At 42.6% G+C, this 23,837-nt stretch overlaps 1 protein-coding gene across 2 annotated transcripts; it reads left to right on the plus strand.

Moving 5' to 3' along the window:
- Positions 1 to 7,520: 7,520 nt before the first annotated feature.
- Positions 7,521 to 13,321, plus strand: LOC116986282 (BLCAP apoptosis inducing factor). Of its 2 annotated transcripts, XR_004415448.1 has the most exons (2): positions 7,521 to 8,809; positions 13,310 to 13,321. XR_004415448.1 is itself a non-coding variant. In XM_033041658.1 (1 exon), exon 1 carries the CDS (start codon positions 7,797 to 7,799, stop codon positions 8,058 to 8,060), a length of 264 nt encoding a protein of 87 aa, XP_032897549.1. In that variant the 5' UTR covers positions 7,521 to 7,796; the 3' UTR covers positions 8,061 to 9,416. The 2 variants fall into 2 exon arrangements, 1 of the variants encoding a protein (XP_032897549.1); XM_033041658.1 differs by lacking the exon at positions 13,310 to 13,321 and having other exon boundaries at positions 7,521 to 9,416.
- The last annotated feature ends 10,516 nt before the right edge of the window (positions 13,322 to 23,837 follow it).

A 23,837-nucleotide genomic window follows, 5' to 3' on the forward strand; every position in this document is an offset into this window, starting at 1 on the left:
TGCTAGCTCGATCTGCCGAATGGCCTACTCCTGCACCTATTGTCTATTGTCTATTGAACTGATTGTATTTATGTATAGTATATCTGATATGCTTGGATAGCATTCAAACCAAAGCTTTTCCCTGTACTCTTGGTACACATGACAATAATAAACATAATCAGCCATGATTGAATGACGGAATAGACTTGATGGGCCGGATGGCCAATTCTGCTATCACTTATGATCTTATGATTCTTTAATTGATGTATTGTTTCATCATGTGAAGTAATACATAAGGAGGTATGGTAGCTTATTTACTGGCAGATTAGATTCTCATAACTTGGATCATACGCTGCAACCCAACTCTGCATACACCGACAAAATTTGAGCCAATAATATTTTTGCCCAAAACTGCATTTAAATAGATGAAATACACAAAAATAGATGAAATGAGCAGAGAAATGTTGACTCTAACGATGATAGACAAAAATACTGGAGAAACTCAGCGGGTGAGGCAGCATCTCTGAAGTGAAGGAATTGGTGATGTTTCGGGTCAAGACCCTTCTTCAGACAGATATGGCGGGGGGGGGGGGGGGGAAGGGGGGGGGGGTGGGTGGGACGAAGAAAGGAAGAGGCGGTGACATTGGGCTGTGGGAGAGCTGGGAAGGGGAGGGGAAAGAGGGAGAAAGCAAGGACTACCTGAAATTGGAAAGCCGAAAGAGGAGGAAATGGGAAGATGTGGCCAGTGATGGGATCCCGTTGGAGGTGATGAAAATGTCGGAGGATTATCTGTTGTATGTGACGGCTGGTAGGGTGGAAGGTGAGGACCAGGGGGACCCTGTCCTTGTTACGAGTGGGGGGGATAGGGAGTGAGAGCAGAGCTACGGGATATAGAGGAGACCCTGGTGAGACCCTCATCTATAGTCGAAGAGAGGAACCCCCGTTCCTGAAAGAATGAGGACATCTCCGATGCCCTGGTTTGGAACACCTCATCCTGGGTGCAGATGCAGCGTAGATGGAGGAATTGGGAGTAGGGGATAGAGTCCTTACAGAAAGCAGGATGGGAAGAAGTGTAGTCCAGATAGCTATGGGAGTCAGTGGGTTTGTAGTAGATGTTTGTCAGTAGTCTGTTATACTAATAATGTACTCTAACGATAATGTTCTCCTTCATATGAGGAATAAAATCATTAGCATATTTACAAGGCCGTTATGCCTGTGTTAGGTCTATATCAGAATATAATTGGTTACTCATTCCATCATGTTTGGCTTTGCTGCCATCTTGTGGCACTATTAAAGTGAAACAAGTACTTTAAAAAAAATCTTAAAATTGCTCCCCAATGCCTGCATTGTTGCTAGGAAACACAGTTATCCCGCAGTTGTCTTATGTGTATTTGGAGGGACAATTGCAGGTTGAACGTCCACGTTCTATTTGGGAGGTCCCTGTGTGATAATAAGACTTTGTGTGAGCTTATTCACAAGCTCCAGCTACAACACACAGCAGCTATCAAAAATGATTTTTAATACTTCTGAATAACCCTATTTAATATCAATTAAACTTTTTTTTTAACTTAAAAAAGCTTTAAAAATTATAAATAAACATAATTATAAGTGATATTACAGTAAGCGCAAGTAACGTTTTGAGGTGGCTTACCTTTCTTCTTCGAGGTTATAAAATTGCAATTCATGTGAATGGGCTGCAGAGCAGTATACCAGTTCTAATCCAGAGCACAAAATGCGGGAGCAACTCAGCGAGCCAGGCAGCTTCTCTGGAGAGAAGGAATGGGTGATGTTTAGGTCAAGACCCTTCTGCAGACTAACCCATTTTGTGTCTTTCTTCAGTGTAAAATAGCATCTGCAGTTTCTTTCTACACTAACCTAGAGCAAGTTCTTTGGGCAGATTCCTTTGTGTAAATGTTAGTGAATTATTGCAGGTTCATGTTCTACCTCTGAATTCAATTCAGAATCCAGCAACAGAGCATAGCTAGGAAATTGAAGGCAAAGTGAGATCACCGCTTCATGTTTGCAGGTGAGTGCGAAACTAATTGATGTTTTGCTGAGAAATGACTGAGCAGTCCTAGTCTCAGAATTCCCAGATTCAGGATATCAGCCATACCTTTCCCTCCTAAAATGCTGCCTGACCTACTGAGTTCTTCCTGATTTCTTTCAATATTCCAACATCTACAATCCCTTGTCTCTCAAGTGAACGGTCACGTACAGCAAAGATTAAATTAATCAGGAGGCAGTCTGTAGAACAAGCAGTTTATAGAAATGTGCATTGCAAGGGTAATTGTAATAGGTCCTTCCCTTATAAGAAAACTACAAAAAATAAGTAACATATTTTATATTGGAATCCAGATGTACACTTCCAGTAATGATGAATCTTTACTGTTGTGTAAAACAGTTATTTGTCAATATGCTTTATGTGGAGGTTCACGTAGGATCTAATCTCTTGTTTAGGCTACTTTGCAATGCTTGCAATCTCTTAAAATAAAGGCAGCAAACCTAGATAATATCTATCAAAAGAGATAGTTTCTACAACATAAAGGTTTTTGCTGTTTTACTGTAAATTCTTTGGAAGTGCTGAGAGAGCTTTGGCAGATTCATCGGGATGTTTTCTGGGGTTGGTGCAATCCAGTTATGAGGAGATACAGGATATGCAATATGTATTTTTCCGGGTGCAAAGGAGGCTGTGGTGGTTGAGATTGGGGGTGAGGATGGGTGAGGGGTGTGGAGGGAACCTGATAGAGGCATATAAAATGATAAGGGCATAGATGGGGTAGATAGTAGGAAGCCCCCACATATCTGAAGCTATAGGGCACTGGGTATAGAGGGCATATGAGGAAAGTTGAAATCTGCTTTTACTGGAAACATCCTTTCCACATCCACTCAATCTAGGTCTTTCATTATCCGGTAGATATCGATGAGATTCCCCCCTTCTTCTTATAAACTCCAGTGAGTACAGGCCCAGAATGATCAAACGCTTCTCGCACGTTAACACAATCATCCTTGGGATCAATCTTGTGAATCTCTACACCAACACATCCTTCCTTAGATGGTACATTGTTGCTGGATCGTCTAGTTACTGCCATTAGCCCATAGAGTCATAGAGCATGGAAACAGGCTCTATGGCCCAACTTGCCGACCAAGATACCCTATCTACACTAGTCCCGGGCAGTCTCATCATGACTCACTTTCCTACTTAGTTTTGTGTCATCAGAAAACTTAGGAATGTTATGTTTAGTTCCTTCAACTAAATCATAAAAATAATTTGGGAATATAGCAGGGACCCAAGCACTGACCTCTGTGATATTTTCTGATCACAGCAATGCATTCCAAAGGGCATACTTACTCCTACCCTTTGTTTTTTATCTGTTAGTTAATGCTCGATCCACACTAGTGGGGCACATATGCTCTAACCTTATTTAACAGCCTCCTAAGTGGGACCTTACTGAGGGATTTTTGAAAATCTATACATCCACCAGTTCCCTTTCATCTCTTCAACTATATTAATCCTCAAAAAATTAATCAAACGTGATTTATCTTTCATAAATTAATCTGCTCACATTATTCACATTCTTTTAGGCGTGCCTTGGTAAAATATTCTTCATTTTAGATTCCAGAAATTTGCCTACTACCAATGGCAACGCAAGAGAAGGCAGGTCTGACAGCTAGAGCAAAACGCAAACTGCTGGAGGAGCTCAGCGGTCAAACAGTATCTGTGGGGGGAAAAACAAATCAGCATTTTGGATTTGGACCCTGCAACTAAGCTTGTTTATTGCTCCCTGCTACCAATATCAGGCTAGCACAAGAACGTAGGAGGAGGCGTGGGACATTTATCCTGTCTAATCCTGCTTGACATTCAACATGCTCACACCTGATCTGTCTCAGGCCTCAACTCGACTGTGCTGGTTCTGCAAAATCCACGATTTCCTGATCTTTCAAAATATCACATTGGTCTTTAAGTATCTCCAGTGGCCAAGCTTTCATAAGCCTTTGGGATAGAGAATTCCCGAGATTATATATTGATAGGACTCTTTCCCTCTTTCATAGCTTTTTGAAGATGTGACATACACTATATTTAATTCCTATGTCATTTCATTCTATCTCCGTCTGTAAGGAGCAAAGCTGTTTGAATCTGTTCTACAGTCCTTGCAAGTCATTTATTTATACGTTTATAGAAGCTCATGGTTTATTTTCAATTTCCTGTTGGTATATTCTCGTATTACATTGCCTTTAGTAGGCTTTTGGTTATCTTTTGCTGAATTCTAAAATATTCTCAAGCCCTGGGATTACTGCTTTTTCCCAGAAACATTATAAACCTATACCTTACATTTGATGTGACTTTCATTTTTATTGTGATCCTTGTTTGCATAAGCTTTTAGCCTCCATATTACCAGTACTTGAGTATTAGAAAGGCGCTATATAAATCCCATCCATTATTATTATTATTAGTACTGATAGATTTACTTAGTCTAGATGTGGATTAAATACCTTAATCATTCCTGTATTACCCATTGCATGCACTTCAAATTTTCTTACAATGGAAGCCTATAGACATTTCCTGCTAATGTTTTCTACCACCTGCTACATCTTAACTATATACAAACTAATTCAAAAGATACAAAAAACTGTAGTCGCAGGAATGTTGAGCAAAAAACAAAGTGCTCGAGGAGGTCAAGTGTGTTAAGCAGCATCTGTAGAGTTTCTGGACAGGTGACATTTCAGGTTGGAACCCTACTGATTGGAGGAGCAGAGAGAAAGTTGGAAAAGAGAAGTGGAGTGACACAAAGCCTGGCAAGTGATCGGTGAAAGCAGGTGCAGGGGTGGTGCGATTTCAGATGGGTGGACTAAGTGATAAAGGCTCAACGTAAAAAGGAGACAAGAGAATGTCAAATAAGGAAAGACAAGAAGTGAAATTTAAAGCTGGAGGGAGAGGTATGGGTGGAAGATGACGGTGGGGAGGGGTGAAAGGAAAATGTGGAACTCGGAGATGGTGGATGAGCATACAGAGGAGGGGAAGGTATGGTGATAGATGTATCTCCTGCGGTTGCAGGGGAAAGTACCTAGGGAGGGTGGTTTGGGTGGGAAGCGATGAGTTAAACAAGGATTTGCTGAGGGAGTGGTCTCCGTGGAAAGGGGTGGTGAAGGGAAGATGTGGCTAGTGATGGAGGTCCCGCCCAACCTCATCTTGGGTACAGATGCATGTAGACGGAAAAATTGGAGTAGGGCATGGAGTCTTTGCAGGAGACAGCTTGGGAAGAAGTGTAGTCTAGATAGCTGTGGGAATCAGTAGGTTGAGAATAGATGTCCGTCAATAGTCCATCTCCTGTGGTGGAGACGGTGAGATCAAGAAAAGGAAGGAAGATGCCTGAGATAGTCCAAGTGAATTTGAGTGCAGAATGGAAATCGGTAGTGAAGTTAATGAAGTCGGAGAGTTCTGTGTGGATGCAGGAGGTAGCCCCAATGTAGCGGACACAGAGTTCATAAAATAGGCCAGTGTATAGGGAGGTTGCACGGCAGTCGAGGTCACAACCCGTGACCCGTACTGTTGCCACGCAACGCCGTCTGGAGTACACGCGGTGAATGTCAGATAAGCATTTACTGTGGCTGCCAGTACAGCCGGCCCTTATTCTGCCCCAGTATCCGGACTCCACACTATGGTTCCACACTTGCGGACCCCGGACCGTCTGTCTCCGCGGTCGGAGGGGGGGGGGGAGTTCGGTGTGCTTGACAGTGTGGCCGCACAGAGGGAGACGGGGCGGAGGGTTGACTACGGGGTGCTGTCTCGAGGGATGCGCTCCTTCGGCCGCTTACACCTTGCTCGGGTTCTGAGCAAAAATACTAGAGCATTTGGTTCAGAGTGCTCAGTCACCCTCCACAATTATTTACAGCACAAAAATTGATAATTTCGGCAGTTTTTAACAGGTAAGAAAGTATGCGTTCTTATCTGTTAAAAACCGCCGAAATTGTCAATTTTTGTGCTGTAAATAATTGTGGAAATCGGGGTAACCATGAGAGACATTTATCCTACTTCAGTATTCCACAAGTGAGGAGAAATGATGGTAGAGAGAAGCGACAGCTGAAGGGACAACAATGGCTAAAATGGTTGGCGAACATTGGACGTGCAGATATCAAGATTGACAATATTGGGAATTATTGCGTTTACTCACTGCATTTCATCAACATTAAGGCATTATTGTGTTTTTTCTTAATTTTTTCGATATCTAAAAATGTAAAAGCCCACTTGAGAACCATGGGCGATTTTTAAATTTTACAGCCAGATTTATCACTTCTGAAACTTTTAGACGTACCCCACAAAGATTGCTGAGGCTCATGCCAGTGCCTATGCGCTGAGGCCTAATGGCGGAGCTGGCGGCCTCTAACTGGGACCGACCTCGAGGCTCCGGAGGCAGAGCCAGCCAGGGCTTACCAGCGCGGGGCTGGCCAACTTCAGGGCTTTGGTGGCGTTACGGCGGCGGCAACCCAACTTTGGGGCTGTGGCAGCGTTACGGCGGCCTGACATCGGGGCTGTGGCGGTGTTCCGGCAGCGGCGTCCCGGCTCCGGGCTGTGGCGGCGTTCCGGCGGCGGCGACCCGACTTCGGAGCCTCGGCCGCGGGCCCAGTGGACAACGGGAGCTCGCAGGTCACAGGTTGGTGACCTGTTTTTCTGGAGCTCCCGCAACAACAGCTTCTTCCACTGGACTGGAGGACGGCAGCTTCGGCAGCTTCAACCGCCCCGGGCAGCTTCGGCAGCTTCAACCGCCCCGGGCAGCGGAGTTTGAACCGGCCCGTTCGTGGAGCTCGGATTCGGCCGCGGGACTGACTTACTTACCATCACCCGGCGGGGTCACAACATCGGAAGCCTGGATCGCCTCAGTGCAGAGGGAGAACAAGGAGGGAAGAGACAAGGACTTTCAGACCTTTGCCTTCCATCACAGTGAGGAGGTGCCTGGTGGACTCACTGTGGTGGATGTTAAATTTGTGTTTATTGTGTGTTTTTGTTATTTTATTCTATGTTATGACTGCAAGGCACGAAATTTCGTTCATACCATACTTATACACCTTTGAGGGCGTGGGAGGAGTCGAAGGAGAAGTTGTTGAGTCAGGACCAAAGAGCTTCTCCTTCTTCTTCTTCTTCTTCTTTGGAGTTTTACGGCAGCCGGCATCCGCAATGTTGCATTGCTGCCACCTTCTGGCTTCATTCCACAGTACTCATGTCTTTATATTAGATCCTTTTTATAAGCCCAGAGGCCCTCAAGAAATCAAACAACGACTTTATTCCGGGGTACACAAAATTGCTGGGGAAACTCAGCGGGTGCAGCAGCATCTATGGAGGGAAGGAAATAGGCGACGTTTCGGGCCGAAACCCTTCTTCAGACTTTATTCCTTTTCCTTTCCCTCCACACTCTAGAATGTTCTTTACTGATATTAGGACCAAAGATCTTAGAGGAGCGCTCCTCTAGTATCTTTGGTCAGGACCAGCTCTGCTAGGAGGAGAAGAGTCAGGCGCTGCTCGGGGCACCAGGCGGCGGGGTCCTGGTGCTGTAGACGCGGCCGCGGCTGCGCACACGGGGCTTGGCCTATATGGGGGAGGAGCGCTGACACCGACTAGGCGACAATACACGGAGAGAAGGCGGCGGCCCGGCGAACACACACACGGAGGGAACAGTTGGCGGCAGCCTGTAGGGACAGGCCCACACTCCCGACAGAGGCCCAGCCGAGAGAGTGAGGGGCGGCCGCTTTCCTTCACCCGCCGCGGCGCGGTTTGCTTGCAGGCCTCGGGGTCTGGCGTGGCCCAGGCTGCCCGCCGCTGCACCATGTACTGCCTGCAATGGCTCCTGCCAGTGCTTCTCATCCCCAAGCCGCTGAACCCGGCGCTGTGGTTCAGCCACTCCATGTTTATGGGCTTTTACTTGCTGAGCTTCCTACTGGAGAGGAAGCCGTGCACCATCTGCGCCCTGGTCTTCCTCGCCGCCCTGTTCCTCATCTGTTACAGCTGCTGGGGCAACTGCTTCCTTTATCACTGCGGCGGGTCTCCGCTGCCCGACTCGGCTCACGACCCCAGTATTGTGGGCACCTAGTTACAGCAAGACCTCGCCACACAGTCGCATCTACATTATTCTCGTCTTCCTGGTGGCGGTCTCTTCCTTCTCTGACACCGTGCGGTTCCTTAGGCAAGTGGACGTGGTGATCTCGGAAACTTCGCTAGAGCAGATCTGGATTTTCCTTTCACCGCATTCTTGCTTCCAAAAATGCTGGCTGATGTGAAAAATATTAGGCTATCGCTTCCTCTACAAAGGGTGAACTGCCGATGAGAAGCAAGACTTGCATGGATTGTATTTAGAGCTTGCGCTGTGAACGATTACTGAAACTCGACTCGGTATTCTACGGTTCTCTCAAACCCCCAGAAGAAGTGGCCTTCTTGCAATCTCAATTTCGTGGAAGTGTTTGGTATTGGTTGTAAAAGTTGGAAATGATCAACCTCCAACAGAGACCTGATGTCTATTACCGGTCTTCAAGTTCTTGAGGGTGACTTTGAAGATACTTTGGCTAATATTGTGCAGGACTTTATTCAGTGGGAGGTATTGGTGTTCATGAAGTTAATTTAGGGTATCGTATACACTTCATTTGGTGTGCGTGTTTCCTGGCCTTTCTATGACAAGGATGCTATTTTTGCACAATTTTGTTAGCTGAAATAGTATCGCTTTTGTGTTTAAAAGTGCAGGGATTTAGTGTAGGTTACAATTAAATGAAATGTTTCACAGTTTACATATCCAGTTTATTTTTGCACAGTGGGTTTGAAATTGAGGTACATGTCATATTATAAATAGTGTTGGCAATATTGATATTAAACTTCCAGTTCATTATCTTTGTGCCACCAGGAAGTGCATTTCATTCATTGTTTTAGCTCTTTTTCGTATGTGAATTGAGCTACTTGAGATTGTTTGGTTGTGATATTTCCACTTAATCTGTGTTGATCATGTTTTAAACCCACTTGTGCACTTCTATCTGCGTCTGTGATGTGCGAGCGTGTTGCATGATGCAGTCTACAGCACCAAATGTTTTTAAATGAGCTTCAGAAAATTAAACGGGTTTACAGTATTACCTACATTGTTTCCTGATTTATCTTAAATATAATTAGATGTGTAGGCATCAGATTTCCTCCATCCTTTCTTGTTTGATCAATGATCCTGTTATTGGCATTGAATTTACTAAACTAAGTACCTTTGTGGGTGCCATATTTTGTATATGAATTATATTATATATTCTGAATCGTTTTTAAACTTTTTGAACATTTTAACTGAGTTACTTGCTTGTATTCTGAGTCGAGCTGACATTGGTTTGATCTATGAAGTTACTTTTTTTTAAACTTCCCCTTATTCTAGATCAACATTGCCCTTTGAATTTGTATAATAAAAGTTGGCAAAATAAGCACACAACGGAGTCTCATTAAAACCAAACTACTACTCTTACGACAGTCATCTAAATATTTTCCTGCTGGACATGCTGGTAAAGGATATCCCCACAGCGATTATGATTGGGTTTCCTTTCTCCACCTGACCGTGGCTCAAATTTCACTGTTGGGAGAAAATAAGCATAAGAATAGAACCAACGCCTAAAGTTTAACGTGTAAATTACACACAACGTTATGGATACTCTTGCCCATTGATATATTGATAAATACAGTGCCCTCCATAATGTTTGGGACAAAGACCACCATTTATTTATTTGCCTCTGTACTCCACAATTTGAGATTTGGAATTTAAACAAAATCACATGTGGTTCAAGTGCACATTGTCAGATTTTATTAAAGGGTATATTTTACATTTTGGTTTCACCATGTAGAAATTACAGCGGTGTTTATACATAATACCCCCTCCCCCATTTCAGCGTACCATAATGTTTGGGACACATGGCTTCACAGGCGTTTGTAATTGCTCAGGTGTTTAATTGCCTCCTTAATGCAGGTATAAGAGAGCTCTCAGAACCAAGTCTTTCTTCCAGTCTTTCTAAAGTTGAGGACCAAAGTTGAGCCAATGAAAGTCAAAGAAGCCAAGACTGAGAAAACAGAATAAAACTGTTAGAGACATCAGCCAAACCTTAGGCTTACCAAAATCAACTGTTTGGAATATCATTAAGAAGAGAGAGAGCACTGGTGAGTTTACTAATCGCAAAGGGACAGGCAGGCCAAGGAAGACCTCCACAGCTGACAGAATAATTCTCTCTATAATAAAGGGAAACCCCCAAACACCTGTCCGACAGATCAGAAACACTCTTCAGGAGTCAGGTATCGATTTGTCAATGACCACTGTCCGCAGAAGACTTCATGAACAGAAATACAGAGGATACACTGCAAGATGCAAACCACTGGTTAGCCACATAAATAGGATGGCCAGGTTACAGTTTGCCAAGAAGCACTTAAAAGAGCAACCACAGTTCTGGAAAAAGGTCTTGTGGACAGATGAGACAAAGATTAACTTATATTAGGGTGATGGCAAGAGCAAAGTATGAAGGAGAGAAGGAACTGCCCAAGATCCAAAGCATACCACCTCATCTGTGAAACACGATGGTGGGTGTGTTATGGCCTGGGCATGTACGGCTGCTGAAGGTAATGGCTCACTTATCTTCATTGATGATACAGCTGCTGATGATGGTAGCATATTTAATTCTGAAGTGTATAGACACATCCTATCTGCTCAAGTTCAAACAAATGCCTCAAAACTCATTGGCCAGCGGTTCATTCTACAGCAAGACAATGATCCAAAACATACTGCTAAAGCAACCACACTAAAGAGACCACACCTGGAGTATTGTGTGCAGTTTTGGTCCCCTAATTTGAGGAAGGACATTCTTGCTATTGAGAGAGTGCAGCGTAGATTTACAAGGTTAATTCCCGGGATGGCGGGACTGTCATATCCTGAGGGAATGGAGTAGCTGGGCTTGTACACTCTCGAGTTTAGAAGGATGAGAGGAGTTCTCATTGAAACATATAAGATTGTTAAGGGCTTGGACACGCTAGAGGCAGGAAACGTGTTCCCGATGTTGGAATCCAGAACCAGGAGCCACAGTTTAAGAATACGAAATATGCCATTTAGAATGGGGAAACACTTTCTCACAGAGTGGTGAGTCTGTGGAATCCTCTGCCTCAGAGGGCAGTGGAGGCAGGTTCTCTGGATGCTTTCAAGAGAGAGCTAGATAGGGCTCTTAAAAATGCGGAGTCAGGGGATATGGGGAGAATGCCGGAACGGGGTACTGATTAGGGATGAACAGCCATGATCACATTGAATGGCGGTGCTGGCTTGAAGGGCCTAATGGCCTACTCCTGCACCGATTGTCTATTGCAACAAAGGAGTTTTTCAAAGCTAAAAAATGGTCAGTTCTTGAGTGGCCAAGTCAATCACCTGATCTGAACCTAATTGAGCATGCCTTTTATATGCCGAAGAGAAATCTGAAGGGGATTAGCCCCCAAAACAAGCATACGCTAAAGATGGCTGCAATACAGGCAGAGCATCACCAGAGAGGACATCCAGCAACTGGTGATGTGCGTGAATCACAGACTTCAAGCAGTCATTGCATGCAGAGGATATGCAACAAAATACTAAACCTGACTACTTTCATTTACATGACATTGCTGTGTCCCAAACATTATGGTGGCCTGAAATGGGGGGACAATGTATAAACACTGTTGTCATTTCTACATGGTGAAACCAAAAGGTATAAAAATGGCCTTTATTAAAATCTGACAATGTGCACTTTAACCACATGTGATTTTTTTTCTATTACAAATCTCAAATTGTGAAGTACAGAGGCAAATAAATAAATGATGGGTCTTTGTCCCAAACATTATGGAGGGCACTGTACCAATGTGCAATGTGGATTAATTTGGAAGGTTAAAAATTATTCTCGCATTTACAGTTTAAAAACTTGATTTAATATATTAATAATTAAGAACATAGAACAGTATAACACAAGATCTTTGGCTCCAAATGTCTGTGCTGATCATAATGCCAAGTTAAACTAATCGCTGTCTGCATGCCTCCATATGAATCCATTTCCTGCGTAATCGCGTGTCCTAAAGCCTCTTAAATGCATCTGCCTCCACCACTCCTGGCAGTACATTGCAGGTATTCTCCACTCTCTGTTTAAAATAAACATATCCACATGCACTTTGTCCTGCACAGCACCTTTAAACATTGCCCTCTCATCTTAAAGCTGTGCCTTCTAGTCTTTGACATTTTGACCCATGGAAAAAGGTTTTGACTGTTTACCATATCAAATGCCTCTCAACCTTTCTATACACTTTTATCAGGTCTCCCTTCAGCTCCATAAAAAATGATCCCAAGTTTGTCCAACCTCTCCTTGCAGCTAATACTTTTAATCAAGGCAGCAATTGATCAAGAAATAATTTTACATTTCAGTCAATGTTTTCAATTGTCTGAAGAGGGGTCATGACTCAAAGCATCACCTTTTCCTGTTCTCCAGAGATACTGTCTGACCCGCTGAGTTATTCCAGCACTTTGTGTCTTTTTTTGCAAAACTTGTATCTGCCGTTTATGTCTCCAAGTACTTGTCGAGCAGATAAGGCTACGCTGGCATTTCTCTCCAATGAACACAATTGAGCACAATTTCTCTACAATTGAGCACAATTTTCTACCGACTAGAAATGTGATTTATTGTTTCTCCACAAGAAATCAATGAACTGCTTTACGAGGTGTCGAAGTTCTAATGAGAGAAATGGCTGACAGCAGTGTGGAGGCACAACAATTAATGCAACACATAGGTTTGTACCTGAGCTTGGGAGTTTGCACGGAGTGTGTACATTCTTCCTGTGAATGCTCTCTTGCTCCCAAAATCCAGCCCCTCTTGTTACTTTGATTTCTTTCCATATTGCAAAGACTTGCTGGTTGATAAGTTAAATCAGCAAGTTAACAAAACCCTTGGTGTAGTAGGGTTTTGAAGAGTTGTTAGACGTGAGGGAGAGAGGATCCAGGAAAAATAGTGGGTCAAAGGAATGCTGGTCTAGATGTGAGCCAAATGACCTTGCGTCATCAAAAATTGTGCGAAACTTGCTCGGTTTACAGAAATAATTGGAGCATTGGGGGAAATTTTATATGACAACTACACACTTTCAAGCGTTTACAAAAATGTTTTAAATGATGTGGCGATTGCTTTTAGATGGTGAGGGAACATGTTCAAAATTGCTTACAGATGGTGAGGTAAGGTGATCGCAATATGCATTGAGCTCTTTATAAAATGTAAATGGAGGTTATGCATAGATTGTAAAACTCATGTTAAATGTAATTGCAAGTGAGCAATGTATGTCTGACAGTTGTAACTGTTTTCGTGGCTTAGTTAGTTGATTTGGCCGAAGCAGGAGTCCAAAGGCTGTGGTTTGAATTTTCATGTCAGAAATTAGATTTTTTAATCTTGCCGGACGGACATTACAGCATTGTACAGGATAGCAATCCTAGAAATTCCATAATGGAATGTCAAACTCGGGCTGTGTTTGCTCATTTCACATTCACTAAATCTTGATTAGCAAGGCAGTTTTCCTTCGGACACGGCCAATAGTTCCATCATCATCATTAAAATAGATTCTCGCATAAAGCTTTCTGTATTTTGATTATGCGTCTTTCTTGCCAAGGTTCACAATAAAAAGTGACTCACTGGAAGATAAAGGCCTAGATGAGATCTGATAGTATTCCTGAACTCATTAAAATAAAGTGCACGTTTGCAATTAATTTAGAATCCTCTCTGGATGTTTGCACTCATCAGTAAACCCAATTTGCCAGCAACTATGGTGTAGAGTTCTTTGGCTCCCTCAACCAGTGAACTAGAACTCATCAAAATGAGTGAAAAGCTGCATGTAGCATACTGAGCTATCACTCTTCTGCTATACTCTTCTAGATGTGTCAAATGTATTAGTAATTAGTAATTAAATCTTATTTGAACACTTGGCTGTGATTATCAGCTCTAGTGAGACAAATAAGGATTTGCTATTATGGTGATTGGACCACATTCAATTTATTATGAAGAAAGGCTGGTAATTACAATGTAGACACAGGCAGTAATTAAAAATGATGGACATTTAAGGCACTGGTATATCTAATGGAAATAACTATATTAATACTTTGCAGCTAAGCAGACAGTTTCAGGATTATAATTTTATTTATGGAAGTTTTAAGATTACTATAACAGTTGCCCATGACAGAAAAATATTGTTTCATCTCCAAAGTTGTTAAGGCCTTTGCCGAATTATATATAATATTGCATCTTCCACAACATAAGGCTTCTATTGCAGAGGATTTGATCATCAGGATCCAGTTGGATCATCTCAACTTTCCTGTGGATTTTGAACTCATTCTTGGCTGTTTCTGAGACTTGCTGTCACCTCCGCTGATCCCAGACCACAGACCTGCCTGTTTGAGAAGTAAAATGAGTGAATTGTGGGCGGTACAGTGGTGCAACGTTAGCATTGCTGCATTACAGAGCCAGAGACCCTGATTTGTTCCTGCCTATGGCTGCTGTCTGTATGGAGTTTGTACGCTCTCCCTGTGCCTGGGTTTTCCTTGGGTGCTCTGATTTCCTCCCACACTCCAACGAGGTACAGGTTTGTAGGTTAATAGGCTTTGGTAAGTTGTAAAATTATCCCTAGTGTGCATAGGTTAGTGTACGGGGTGATCGCTGGGGGTTGTTGTGGACTCGGTGGTCCGAAGAGCCTGTTTCTGCGCTGTATCTCTAAAGTCTAAAGTCAAACTCCCTTCACCCAAACATCCTACCATTAGTGCCGTGGACAGCAGTGTTCCCAAAGGGTGTATATTAACCTTGTCTGAAGTGAACTGAAGAAATGTTTTTCCTAACTGTATTAAGAAAAATATAAAGCTGACACAGCTTCCCTTGCCCCTCGGGCACACAGGCTGGATGACTCTGAGCATCTAAGACACTTGGAAAGATCCATGGATAGGAACGGTCTCGATGGATATGGACCAAAAGGGGGCAAAATGGTGTGAGCTTAGATGGGGCATCGTGGTTAGCATGGACAAGTTTGGCTGTAGAGCCTGTTTCTGTGCTGTATGACTATAATTCTATGACTGGCAAATGAATGGAATTAATAAAAATAAATTACATTTGTGGATTTTTGCCAGCCTTGTCTACAATTCTGTCAATTCTCTTTTCAAGTTCAAGGCTTTCGGTCGACATGTTTGCAGCTGCAGTAAAACTCAGGCACTCAGGTAATCTGGCATGCTTTGAATTTTTTTAGATTTAACGGTAGTATAAATTTTCCAGCAAATCTGGTAAGTTTCAATGGAGCGTTCGAAGCACAAACAGGTGCATTTCAAGGGAGGGTGGGACCAGGGTCCCAGTGAGTGTAAAGGGAGTGCAGATTCTGTATCAGCAGGATCATCAAACAATGAGGTAATTAATTTCTGGAGTTATGACTTGCATGACCTCAAAGAACAAGCAGAAGGTGATATTGGGGGATGGTCATACGTTATAGGAGCAGAATTAGGCCATTTAGCCCATCAAGTCTACACCGCCATTCAATCATGGGTATCTATCTTTCCCTCTCAACCCCATTCTACTGCCTTCTCCCCATAACCCCTAACACCCATACTAATCAAAGATCTGTCAATCTCCATCTTAAAAATATCCATTGACTTGGCCTCTACAGCCATTTGTGACAATAAATTCCACGGATTCACCAAACTCTAACTAACAAAATTCCTCCTAATATTCTTTCTGAAGGTACATCCTCTTATTCTGAGGCTATGACCTGTGGTCCTAGACTCTCCCACTATTGGAAGCATCCTCTCTACATACAGTATCCAGGCCTTTCACTGGTATGTTTTAGTTAGGTCCCACCTTATCCCTCTAAACTCCAGAGAGTATAGGCCCAGTGCCATGAAACGTTCATCATATGTGAACCCAATAATTCCTAGGATAATTTTCATAAACCTCTTCTGGACCCTCTCCAGCGCCAGCACATCCTTCCTCAGATATGGGACCCCAAACTGTACTCCAAATACTGGGGCCCAAAACAGTGCTCCAAATATGGTCTGACCAGTGCCTTATACTCACCATTACATCCCTGTTTTTATATTCTAGTTCTCTCAAAACAAAAGCTAGCATTACATTTGCCTTCCTTATTACCGATTCGATTTGCAAATTAAGTCTTTGAGACACGTGTCATTTTGTTATAATCCTGCATTTCAACTTTGTGATTTAAAATATAAAATACTGAAACACTTAGTAGCCTGGCACTGTCTGTTGAAAAATAAACTGACTTGATATTTCAGGAGGCAAACCTTTGACCAGATCTTATTGATCTGAAATCTTAATTTCAGTTTCGACACATTTCTATCACCTTTTATTGTATTTTGGATTTCTAGGATCTGCAATATTTTTCCCAATTCTTTCAAATTCTAGGTATTTCCAATGGGAATATTTTAGGCACATATGGCACAGATACAGGCTCTTCGACCCAATTAGTCCATGCTGACCCAATATTTTTGCATTTATCCCATATCCCTCGACCTTTCCTTTCCATGTACCTGCCCAAATGCATTTTAAATGTTATTGTATCTGCTTCAATTACTATTTTGCTGTTTCATGATGAAATTTTAACACTAAGTGTTCATCCAGCAACAGCCAAGTGTTATGAATTATGTTGGGAGTTGGGTGAGGGAAAGGGATTTTTCTTCTTGAAATTTCTTAATATTTGTACATTGACAGATCTTTATATTTACCTATAGTGTAGCCTGAACATCAAAATGGATGATACTTGTGTTTATGCTTGGTCTGATCCAGCCAAAGGGCCATATATACTTATACTTGGTGTAATGTAGGGAACACTTAGCATTTTAACATGATACCATATCTGTGATTTGTGTGTTTGATTTATTCACCTTTCTCCAATATTAATGTTTTAGAACAAAACTCGACTGCTACTCTGTGTTAACTATCATAACCATTATCTCCATGCATGAACTTTTCTTTGGCACAATAAAATACTGCATTTGTTCTGCGCACTTTGATCTTTTCGGTGTGGATTGGATTGCACAAATAATATTAGAAATACAAATATAGACCTGTTGACATGTGGCCACTTTGTAAATTCTATCAAGTGGGTTTGAAGGATCTGAACAAAACAAAGACATTCTGTGTACATGTGCACTTGAGAGTGGGCAAATACATGGCAGATTAAAAAAATCTGGAAAAGGTTGAAGTTATCCATTTTGCTGTATAGAACAGAATACTTTTTAATTGGTGAGAGATTGACCACTGCCATTATGCAAAGGGACATAGATGCCATTGGACCAGTCACTGAAAGCCAATGTGCAAATACAGCTAGCAATCAGGAATGTATATCGCACGTTGGCCTTTTTATGAGAGGTTTTGAGTACAGGAGATTCCTTGCAATTTCATTCTGCTTATTATTTGCAGATTTAAGCTCTAGCTATAGAAACAAATATGGGTCCTAGCCAAGCCTGTCTTTTATTTTTTGTTGGGCATTATGGAACTGTCCAGATTTATTTGCAACCATTTTGTACCTTTCCTATTTCTGATGTGTATCCATATTGCCTCCAGGATGTCTTGTTGAAGTGCTGCTGTGATGGTCTCCCTGATCCAGTAGTGCAATCCCAAAACTCTTACCTTCCTCTATCTCGTCCGAAATATCTGAATCCTGGAACATTGAGCTGCCAGTCCTGTTCCTAGCTTAACCAAGTCTCTGAAATAATTACATGATGGTTCCATGTACTAATTCAGGGAAGGGGGTAGGGGAGGCAGCTGAAGATTCTCCAGGTGTTCTCTGGGAGAGGTTCAAGGGGGGATAGGTCTGGGGTAGGTTGCAGGATTTGGGGGACATGGCTGCTCAGATCAGGGCGAATGGGAGGGTGAAGATGGAGGTCTGTCAATGAATCAGGGAGTGGTCCTGATGAGGTGCTGGTCAATGGTGTTCTTATCCTTGGAGAATCAGCAGCCTGCAGCTGGAGAGTGGGCGTAAGATAGGTGGTAGACATTGCACTAGTGATCTTGGACAATCTTTTTCGCTTTATGAATTTTTTAAATTTGGTGAACTGTTTGTGTGGACTTGGAATACTCGCCAGAGAAATGCCAAGCAATCTGAGTGAAAGACAAACACCCGTATTTGCCTTTCATGACATCAGGTTATTTTAAAGCTAGCTTTCGGCAATAAAGTAACTTTGAAGTACAGTTACTGCCGTAGCTGGTTTTCCTTTAATTTTAATCAATAAAAAACAGGGGGAAATGCCTGATGGGCTACCTAGAAAGTCTAAACATTTTTTTTTTTTATTAAGACTCCATTTCAGCAGTTAAAAGATCAACCATTCGGGTTCATTTTCATTCTGCTCAAAGAATACCACGTGCTTACAAAATATTCATACAGTTGTAGTAAATTATTCCCATTGATTGTTCTGAGCGCATGTCATTGCCTTTGATTTTCATGACCTGATGAAAAAACTGGAAGGAGTTAAGCACAGAAATGGGGCAAAAATGTTTATTTCTAAAGGAAAACATTTAAGCCCCCAAAAATCTAGATGTTATTATGGATTTGCTATTTAGTTGCATTGTGCAGAAATCAAAAGATGATGCTTATCTTTATTTATTTTTTAAAGTTAAAAGTAGCCAATTTTGATAACACTAGTAAAAAACAAAATAATCACCAGAACCAAACCAAAATTTAAAAAAAATGAAAGAATTCAAACGTGGAGTGGTACAAAACATAACAGCCTTTACACAAAATGTTCCACAAACAGCAATGAAATAGAACATAGATCAAAGTTGTACAGCACGGAAACTGCCCTTGGCACAATTCGTCCACTCCAACCAAGATTTCCATTTGAGCTAGCCTCATTTGTCTGAATTTGCCTCATTCCCTAAACCTCGCCTATCCACGTGTCAAAGTATTGACAATACGTTGCAATTATACGCACTTCTTCAGCTTTCTCTGGCACCAGCCTTCCCTACCCTGAGGAAGAAGACTCGCCATCCACCTTATCGACACTCCTCATGATTTTACATACCTCCATAAGGTCACCCCTCCACATCCTATGCTCAATGGAAAAATGTCCAGGCTTATCCAGTCTCACCCAAAAACTCTACTCCCTGTGAGGGACTGCAGCCACAGTGCCCACCCGGAAGGTATGAAGGTTCAACGGACTGCAGGACCCTCCCCAGGGCCGGATTTATGTATAAGCTTCACAAGCTTATGCTTAGGGCCTCGAAATCTAGGGGGGGCCTCGGCTCCAGTGTTCTGTTCTGTACAGTTCAGTTTGAAGCCATCATTGCACATTGCCCACAGTGGATGTTCACTGGTAAATTGTGAGATATTCATACTTAGAGCTACAATCATATCAAAGGAAATAAATGTCAATCACCCTCCACAACCACAATGAGTTTGATAGACTCAAAGTGCTGCAATAACTCAGCGGGTCAGGCGCATCTCTGGAGAAAAAGGATGGGTGACGTTTTGGGTTGAGACCCTACTTCAGATTCATAAACAGATAAACCAGCATCTGCAGTTCTTTGTTTCTACTCAGTGAGTTTTAACTTTGTTATAATGGATAATGATGAGAAGATTTGCAGGTTGGTTTATATTGCCTCTTGTCATAGAGTCATACAGCATGAAATCTGGCCATTCAGCCCATGCTGACCAAAGTGCTTCATCTAAACTAGTCTATTGTGTGTAAAAATGCTAGAATTTGGGCCAGGGGGGTAGTTGATAGGAATTTGGGGAGAATAACATGGGTTAGGATTGGATTTGTATTGAATGGGTGCTTGATGATTAGTGACGATTCAATGGGTTGATGGGCCTGTGGCTGTGCTGCAATTTCTATGACTCTATCCAGAATAACATCTCTATTTCTTATTAGGTCAGTTAACTGAACCCAAAATGATCCTGACATTTTTGCTTGCAGTAACCTACCAGAATGCCAGGCTGATTGATCATAGATTGTTCTGCAATGTATTCCTGTCAGCTTTTGACAGTTAAACAGTCTTCCTCCTTCTCAAATCTTACCACAGCTTGAGTTAGACATTAAACTCACAGTAGGTATCAAATACCCAAGTAGCTTTAATAATGACCTTTAACTAAGTCCTGAATATAGTTTGAATGCAGTAAATATCAAATATATTGGCTGCAAGTATCCCGATATCAAAGCAGTAAAAGGGGCATGGGACAGATTAGAGGGCATGTTGGTGTGATCAAAGGAATCAGCTGGGAAGGTCAGGAGGTGGCGGGATTATTGGGACTGGGAGAAGAAGGTAAGCATGGGGAATGGTTGCCACCACCCACAATCATTTAGTTGCTGAGTTTTCTTGGCAGACTGGAAGTAAATTTAAAATGGTTGCTAAGCATAGCCTGATTATAATATTAGAATTATGAACTGCCCAGGGAACAGATTGCTTGTCTCAACCTTCAGAGCGCCAGGATTCTGGATTTGAACATTTTTATATGCAATTCATGCAAACATGCTGTTTTATTTGGCATGTTGTTGCTGGGTTAAAGGAATATCTAATAGCATTTATTAACAAAGCATTCCTCATAATCCAAGAATAAAATAAAGGAAGAATGAATTTAGTTCCTCTGCACCTGTTTCTCATGAAAATGGTCAATGTCATTCAGTAAAACCATAGGGTAAAGGGCCTGTCCCACTTAGGCGATTTTTTAGGCGACTGCTATAGTTGCCGAAAATACGGTGACTGGACCCCACCCAACGACAATGTCTACGACAAGCTACTACAACCTACCACCTAGTCGACGTCAAGCTAAGGCAAGCTACCTACAAACGGCGACCCATTAGGACGTCCACCTATGACCACACCTACGACAACTTATGACCATACAGGCGACAATCTACGACAGACAACTACGTCCGCCTGCGACAAGCTACGACCTTGTCGGCGACAACTGAAGACAATTCAGTCGCTGGTACCTGTCGCCGGTTGATGTAGTTTGACGTTGGTAGTCGTCAATGGAATTCACCAGTCAGCACTGGCGACAACCTACGTCACCTGGCAACAACCTACCTCATCCTGGCGACAACCTACGACAGCATCTACGTCAGGAGAAGTCAAGCTACGCTCATACAGCCTAGTCGCCCGTAGTCGCCTAAAAAATAGCCTAAGTGGGACAGGCCCTTAACAGTAAAAATGTCACCATAGAGCATAGATGTAAATTAAAGCTGAAAGCTGAATATTCACTGTTTGGAATCAGAGGTAATGAAGGTTTAAGTTGTTTACCTGTCCGTGACCACAGTCCAATTCCACATTGTGTCTAGAAATATTGGACTCATCCTATGTTTTTGCGAGTGACTTTGTCCCCTTGCCACACATGCCTCTCAACTCGGGGCATTGACTCCTTGTTCAGATACAGTGCCAAAACATCAGGTATTTCAAGTACTTTGTCATGCCGCTATGAACAGCAGCCAATAGATATTCTGTTTTGATTATTCTGCTATTATGTCATAGCTGCGTACAGTCTTCACATGATCACGCACACATACTTACAACAGTTGGTTTTCCCTTCTTCAGTTCAAGATGACTGAAGATGACTTAAATGTAGCTAAGCGCAGTAATTTTTTAGCTAACTTACTAAGACCGAGCACCAAGCTCGGGAGAAACATGTTTTGTGCAACTCTGCCATATAAAAATAACGTCAATTAAAAGAACATGCAAATAATATGTAAAATGTATTTCAAAATGTGTCTGGAGGAAAGCCTGTGCCCATAATTCATTTTAACCTTTTAAACAATTCTTCACGTAATTAAATCTAGGTAAAAATGAGAAGGTGAATAAAGCAGGAAACTGAATTAAAAATGCAAAATTCATTTTTATAAAATGTAACCAGCAGATTTGTGCATGTGTGTATGTTAATGATTATCTATTGGAAATCTAACTCCAATTACTGCTTCGATAATTTAGCTTGCTACATCGTGTTGGAGAAGAGCTAATCGTATGGGGCACGCTCAATCGTAATCAAGTACAGAATCTGATAAGACATGGTAAAAGTTGAGCAATCCAGACAACAATCCAAGTGTTGTCAAAATGTATGACCTTTTGCAAACAGCCAGAGTCATTTTTAAACTTGAGATCTTAACAAAGATATTGCCATATATCATAACATTGCACGAGTTGGACATTAAACTTGGCCAAATGGACAATTTAAAAAAAAAAGGTTGATTCCTGAATACAGTTTGAATATGGACCAAGAGTGTAAAGGGGAGACAGCCTGTATAAAGAGATGAGGGGAGGAGCTGGAAAGCAATAGGTGAATCTTGGTGAGGAAGGTTTGATGGGAAGATGGAGTCAGATGGGGGCTGGGAGGTGAAATGTGGAAACACTAAAGTGCTGCAGATTGTGGAGTCTGATAAGAAGAAGCTGGTGCGTGGAAGCAGATTAGGGAGGGATGTTGGGCAGATGGGCCAAGGGAAGGAGTGGATAGGCAACCCAGTGGGTCGAATGATTAGGTAAATATTCAGCTGGAACTAGTTGAGGAGGGGAGTGAAATTGGGCTGGAGGAGGCGGGTTTTGGAAAGAACGGTGTGTGTGAGAGGACCTTGGTGGATCAGGTAAGAGACAGGTCAGGGATCGAGGGTTGTTTGAAATTGGGCATGAACATATCATTGGATTGTATACTAGCAAGAAACACCACAGCAGATGCTGGTTTACTAAAAAAAATAGTTGCTGGAATAACTCAGCAGGTCAGGTAGCATCTCTGGAGGATATGGATAAGTGATATTTAGAGTAAAGACCTGATTTCAGCCTGATTATAGCAGGAGGAGAAAGCTGGAAAAGAGGTGGGGGCAGGACAATGCCTGGCAAGTGATAGTTAGATGCAGGTAAGGGAGGTTCCTGATGTGGCTTCCTTTACATCTGTGAGAACAAGCATAGACTAGACTATCGTTTCACCGAACACTTGCACTCGGTCCACCTAGACCTGCTGGTTCGCCCGGTTGCTAACCATTTTAAGACGCATTCACATTCTGACCTTTCTGTCCTGGATCTCCTCCATTGCCAGAATGAGGCCACATGCAAACTAGAAAAACACCACCTCATATTCTGCCTGGGTCGCTTACAACCCAATGGTATGGACAGTGAATTCACCAATTACAGGTAACAACCACCTCTCCTTTTGTCCACTTCTCTTTGCTGTGGCCCACCCTAGCGTGCACTCTTTTCTCCCACTATCCTGCCCCCTTTTCCCTTCTCCCGTCTCCTTCCACCTATATCCTTTCCCCTGATTTCACATTGTACTACTCTTCTCTATTTTACACCCATTTGTATTCTTTTCACCTCTAGTCTTTGTCCATCACCTAACAATCTAGACCCCCCCCCCCCCCCGCCCCCTCACCAGTATCCATCTATCACTTGCCAGGCTTTGTCCCACCCACACTTCTTTTCCACCGTCCAGCCCCCTCTACTACAATCAGTCTGAAGAACCAAAAATGTCACTTATCCATTTAGTCCAAAGACGCTGCCTGACTTAATCCAGCACATTTTATTTACTTTTGGGTTGTGGACTACCCAGGAAGACTATGGAGCGGTGTTCCTTTATTTTGCATTTGACCACACCCTGGCAGTGGAAGGGTTGAGGACAGATAGTTCAGTGTGGGAATGGGGTGAGTAGTTAGAATGACATGAAACTGGGAGCGCAAGATGACCATTGTGCACAGGGGTCATGTGAACAAAACATGTGCCCGCCTTGTCTGCGCTTGGTCTTACTGACGAGGTGGAGGCCACTGAATACAATAAACAAGTTTGGAGGATATGCAGTTGAATATCTGCCTTGGCTGGAAAGGCCACTTAGTGCCTGATGAGGAAGGAGGTGTAGGGAT

Source organism: Amblyraja radiata, chromosome 23 (genome assembly GCF_010909765.2).
Source record: "Amblyraja radiata isolate CabotCenter1 chromosome 23, sAmbRad1.1.pri, whole genome shotgun sequence".
NCBI classification, from domain to species: Eukaryota; Metazoa; Chordata; class Chondrichthyes; order Rajiformes; family Rajidae; genus Amblyraja; species Amblyraja radiata.

Bases quoted from the DNA above. Each gene is read 5' to 3' on its own strand.
- LOC116986282 (XM_033041658.1), top strand. From the start codon at position 7,797: ATGTACTGCCTGCAATGGCTCCTGCCAGTGCTTCTCATCCCCAAGCCG.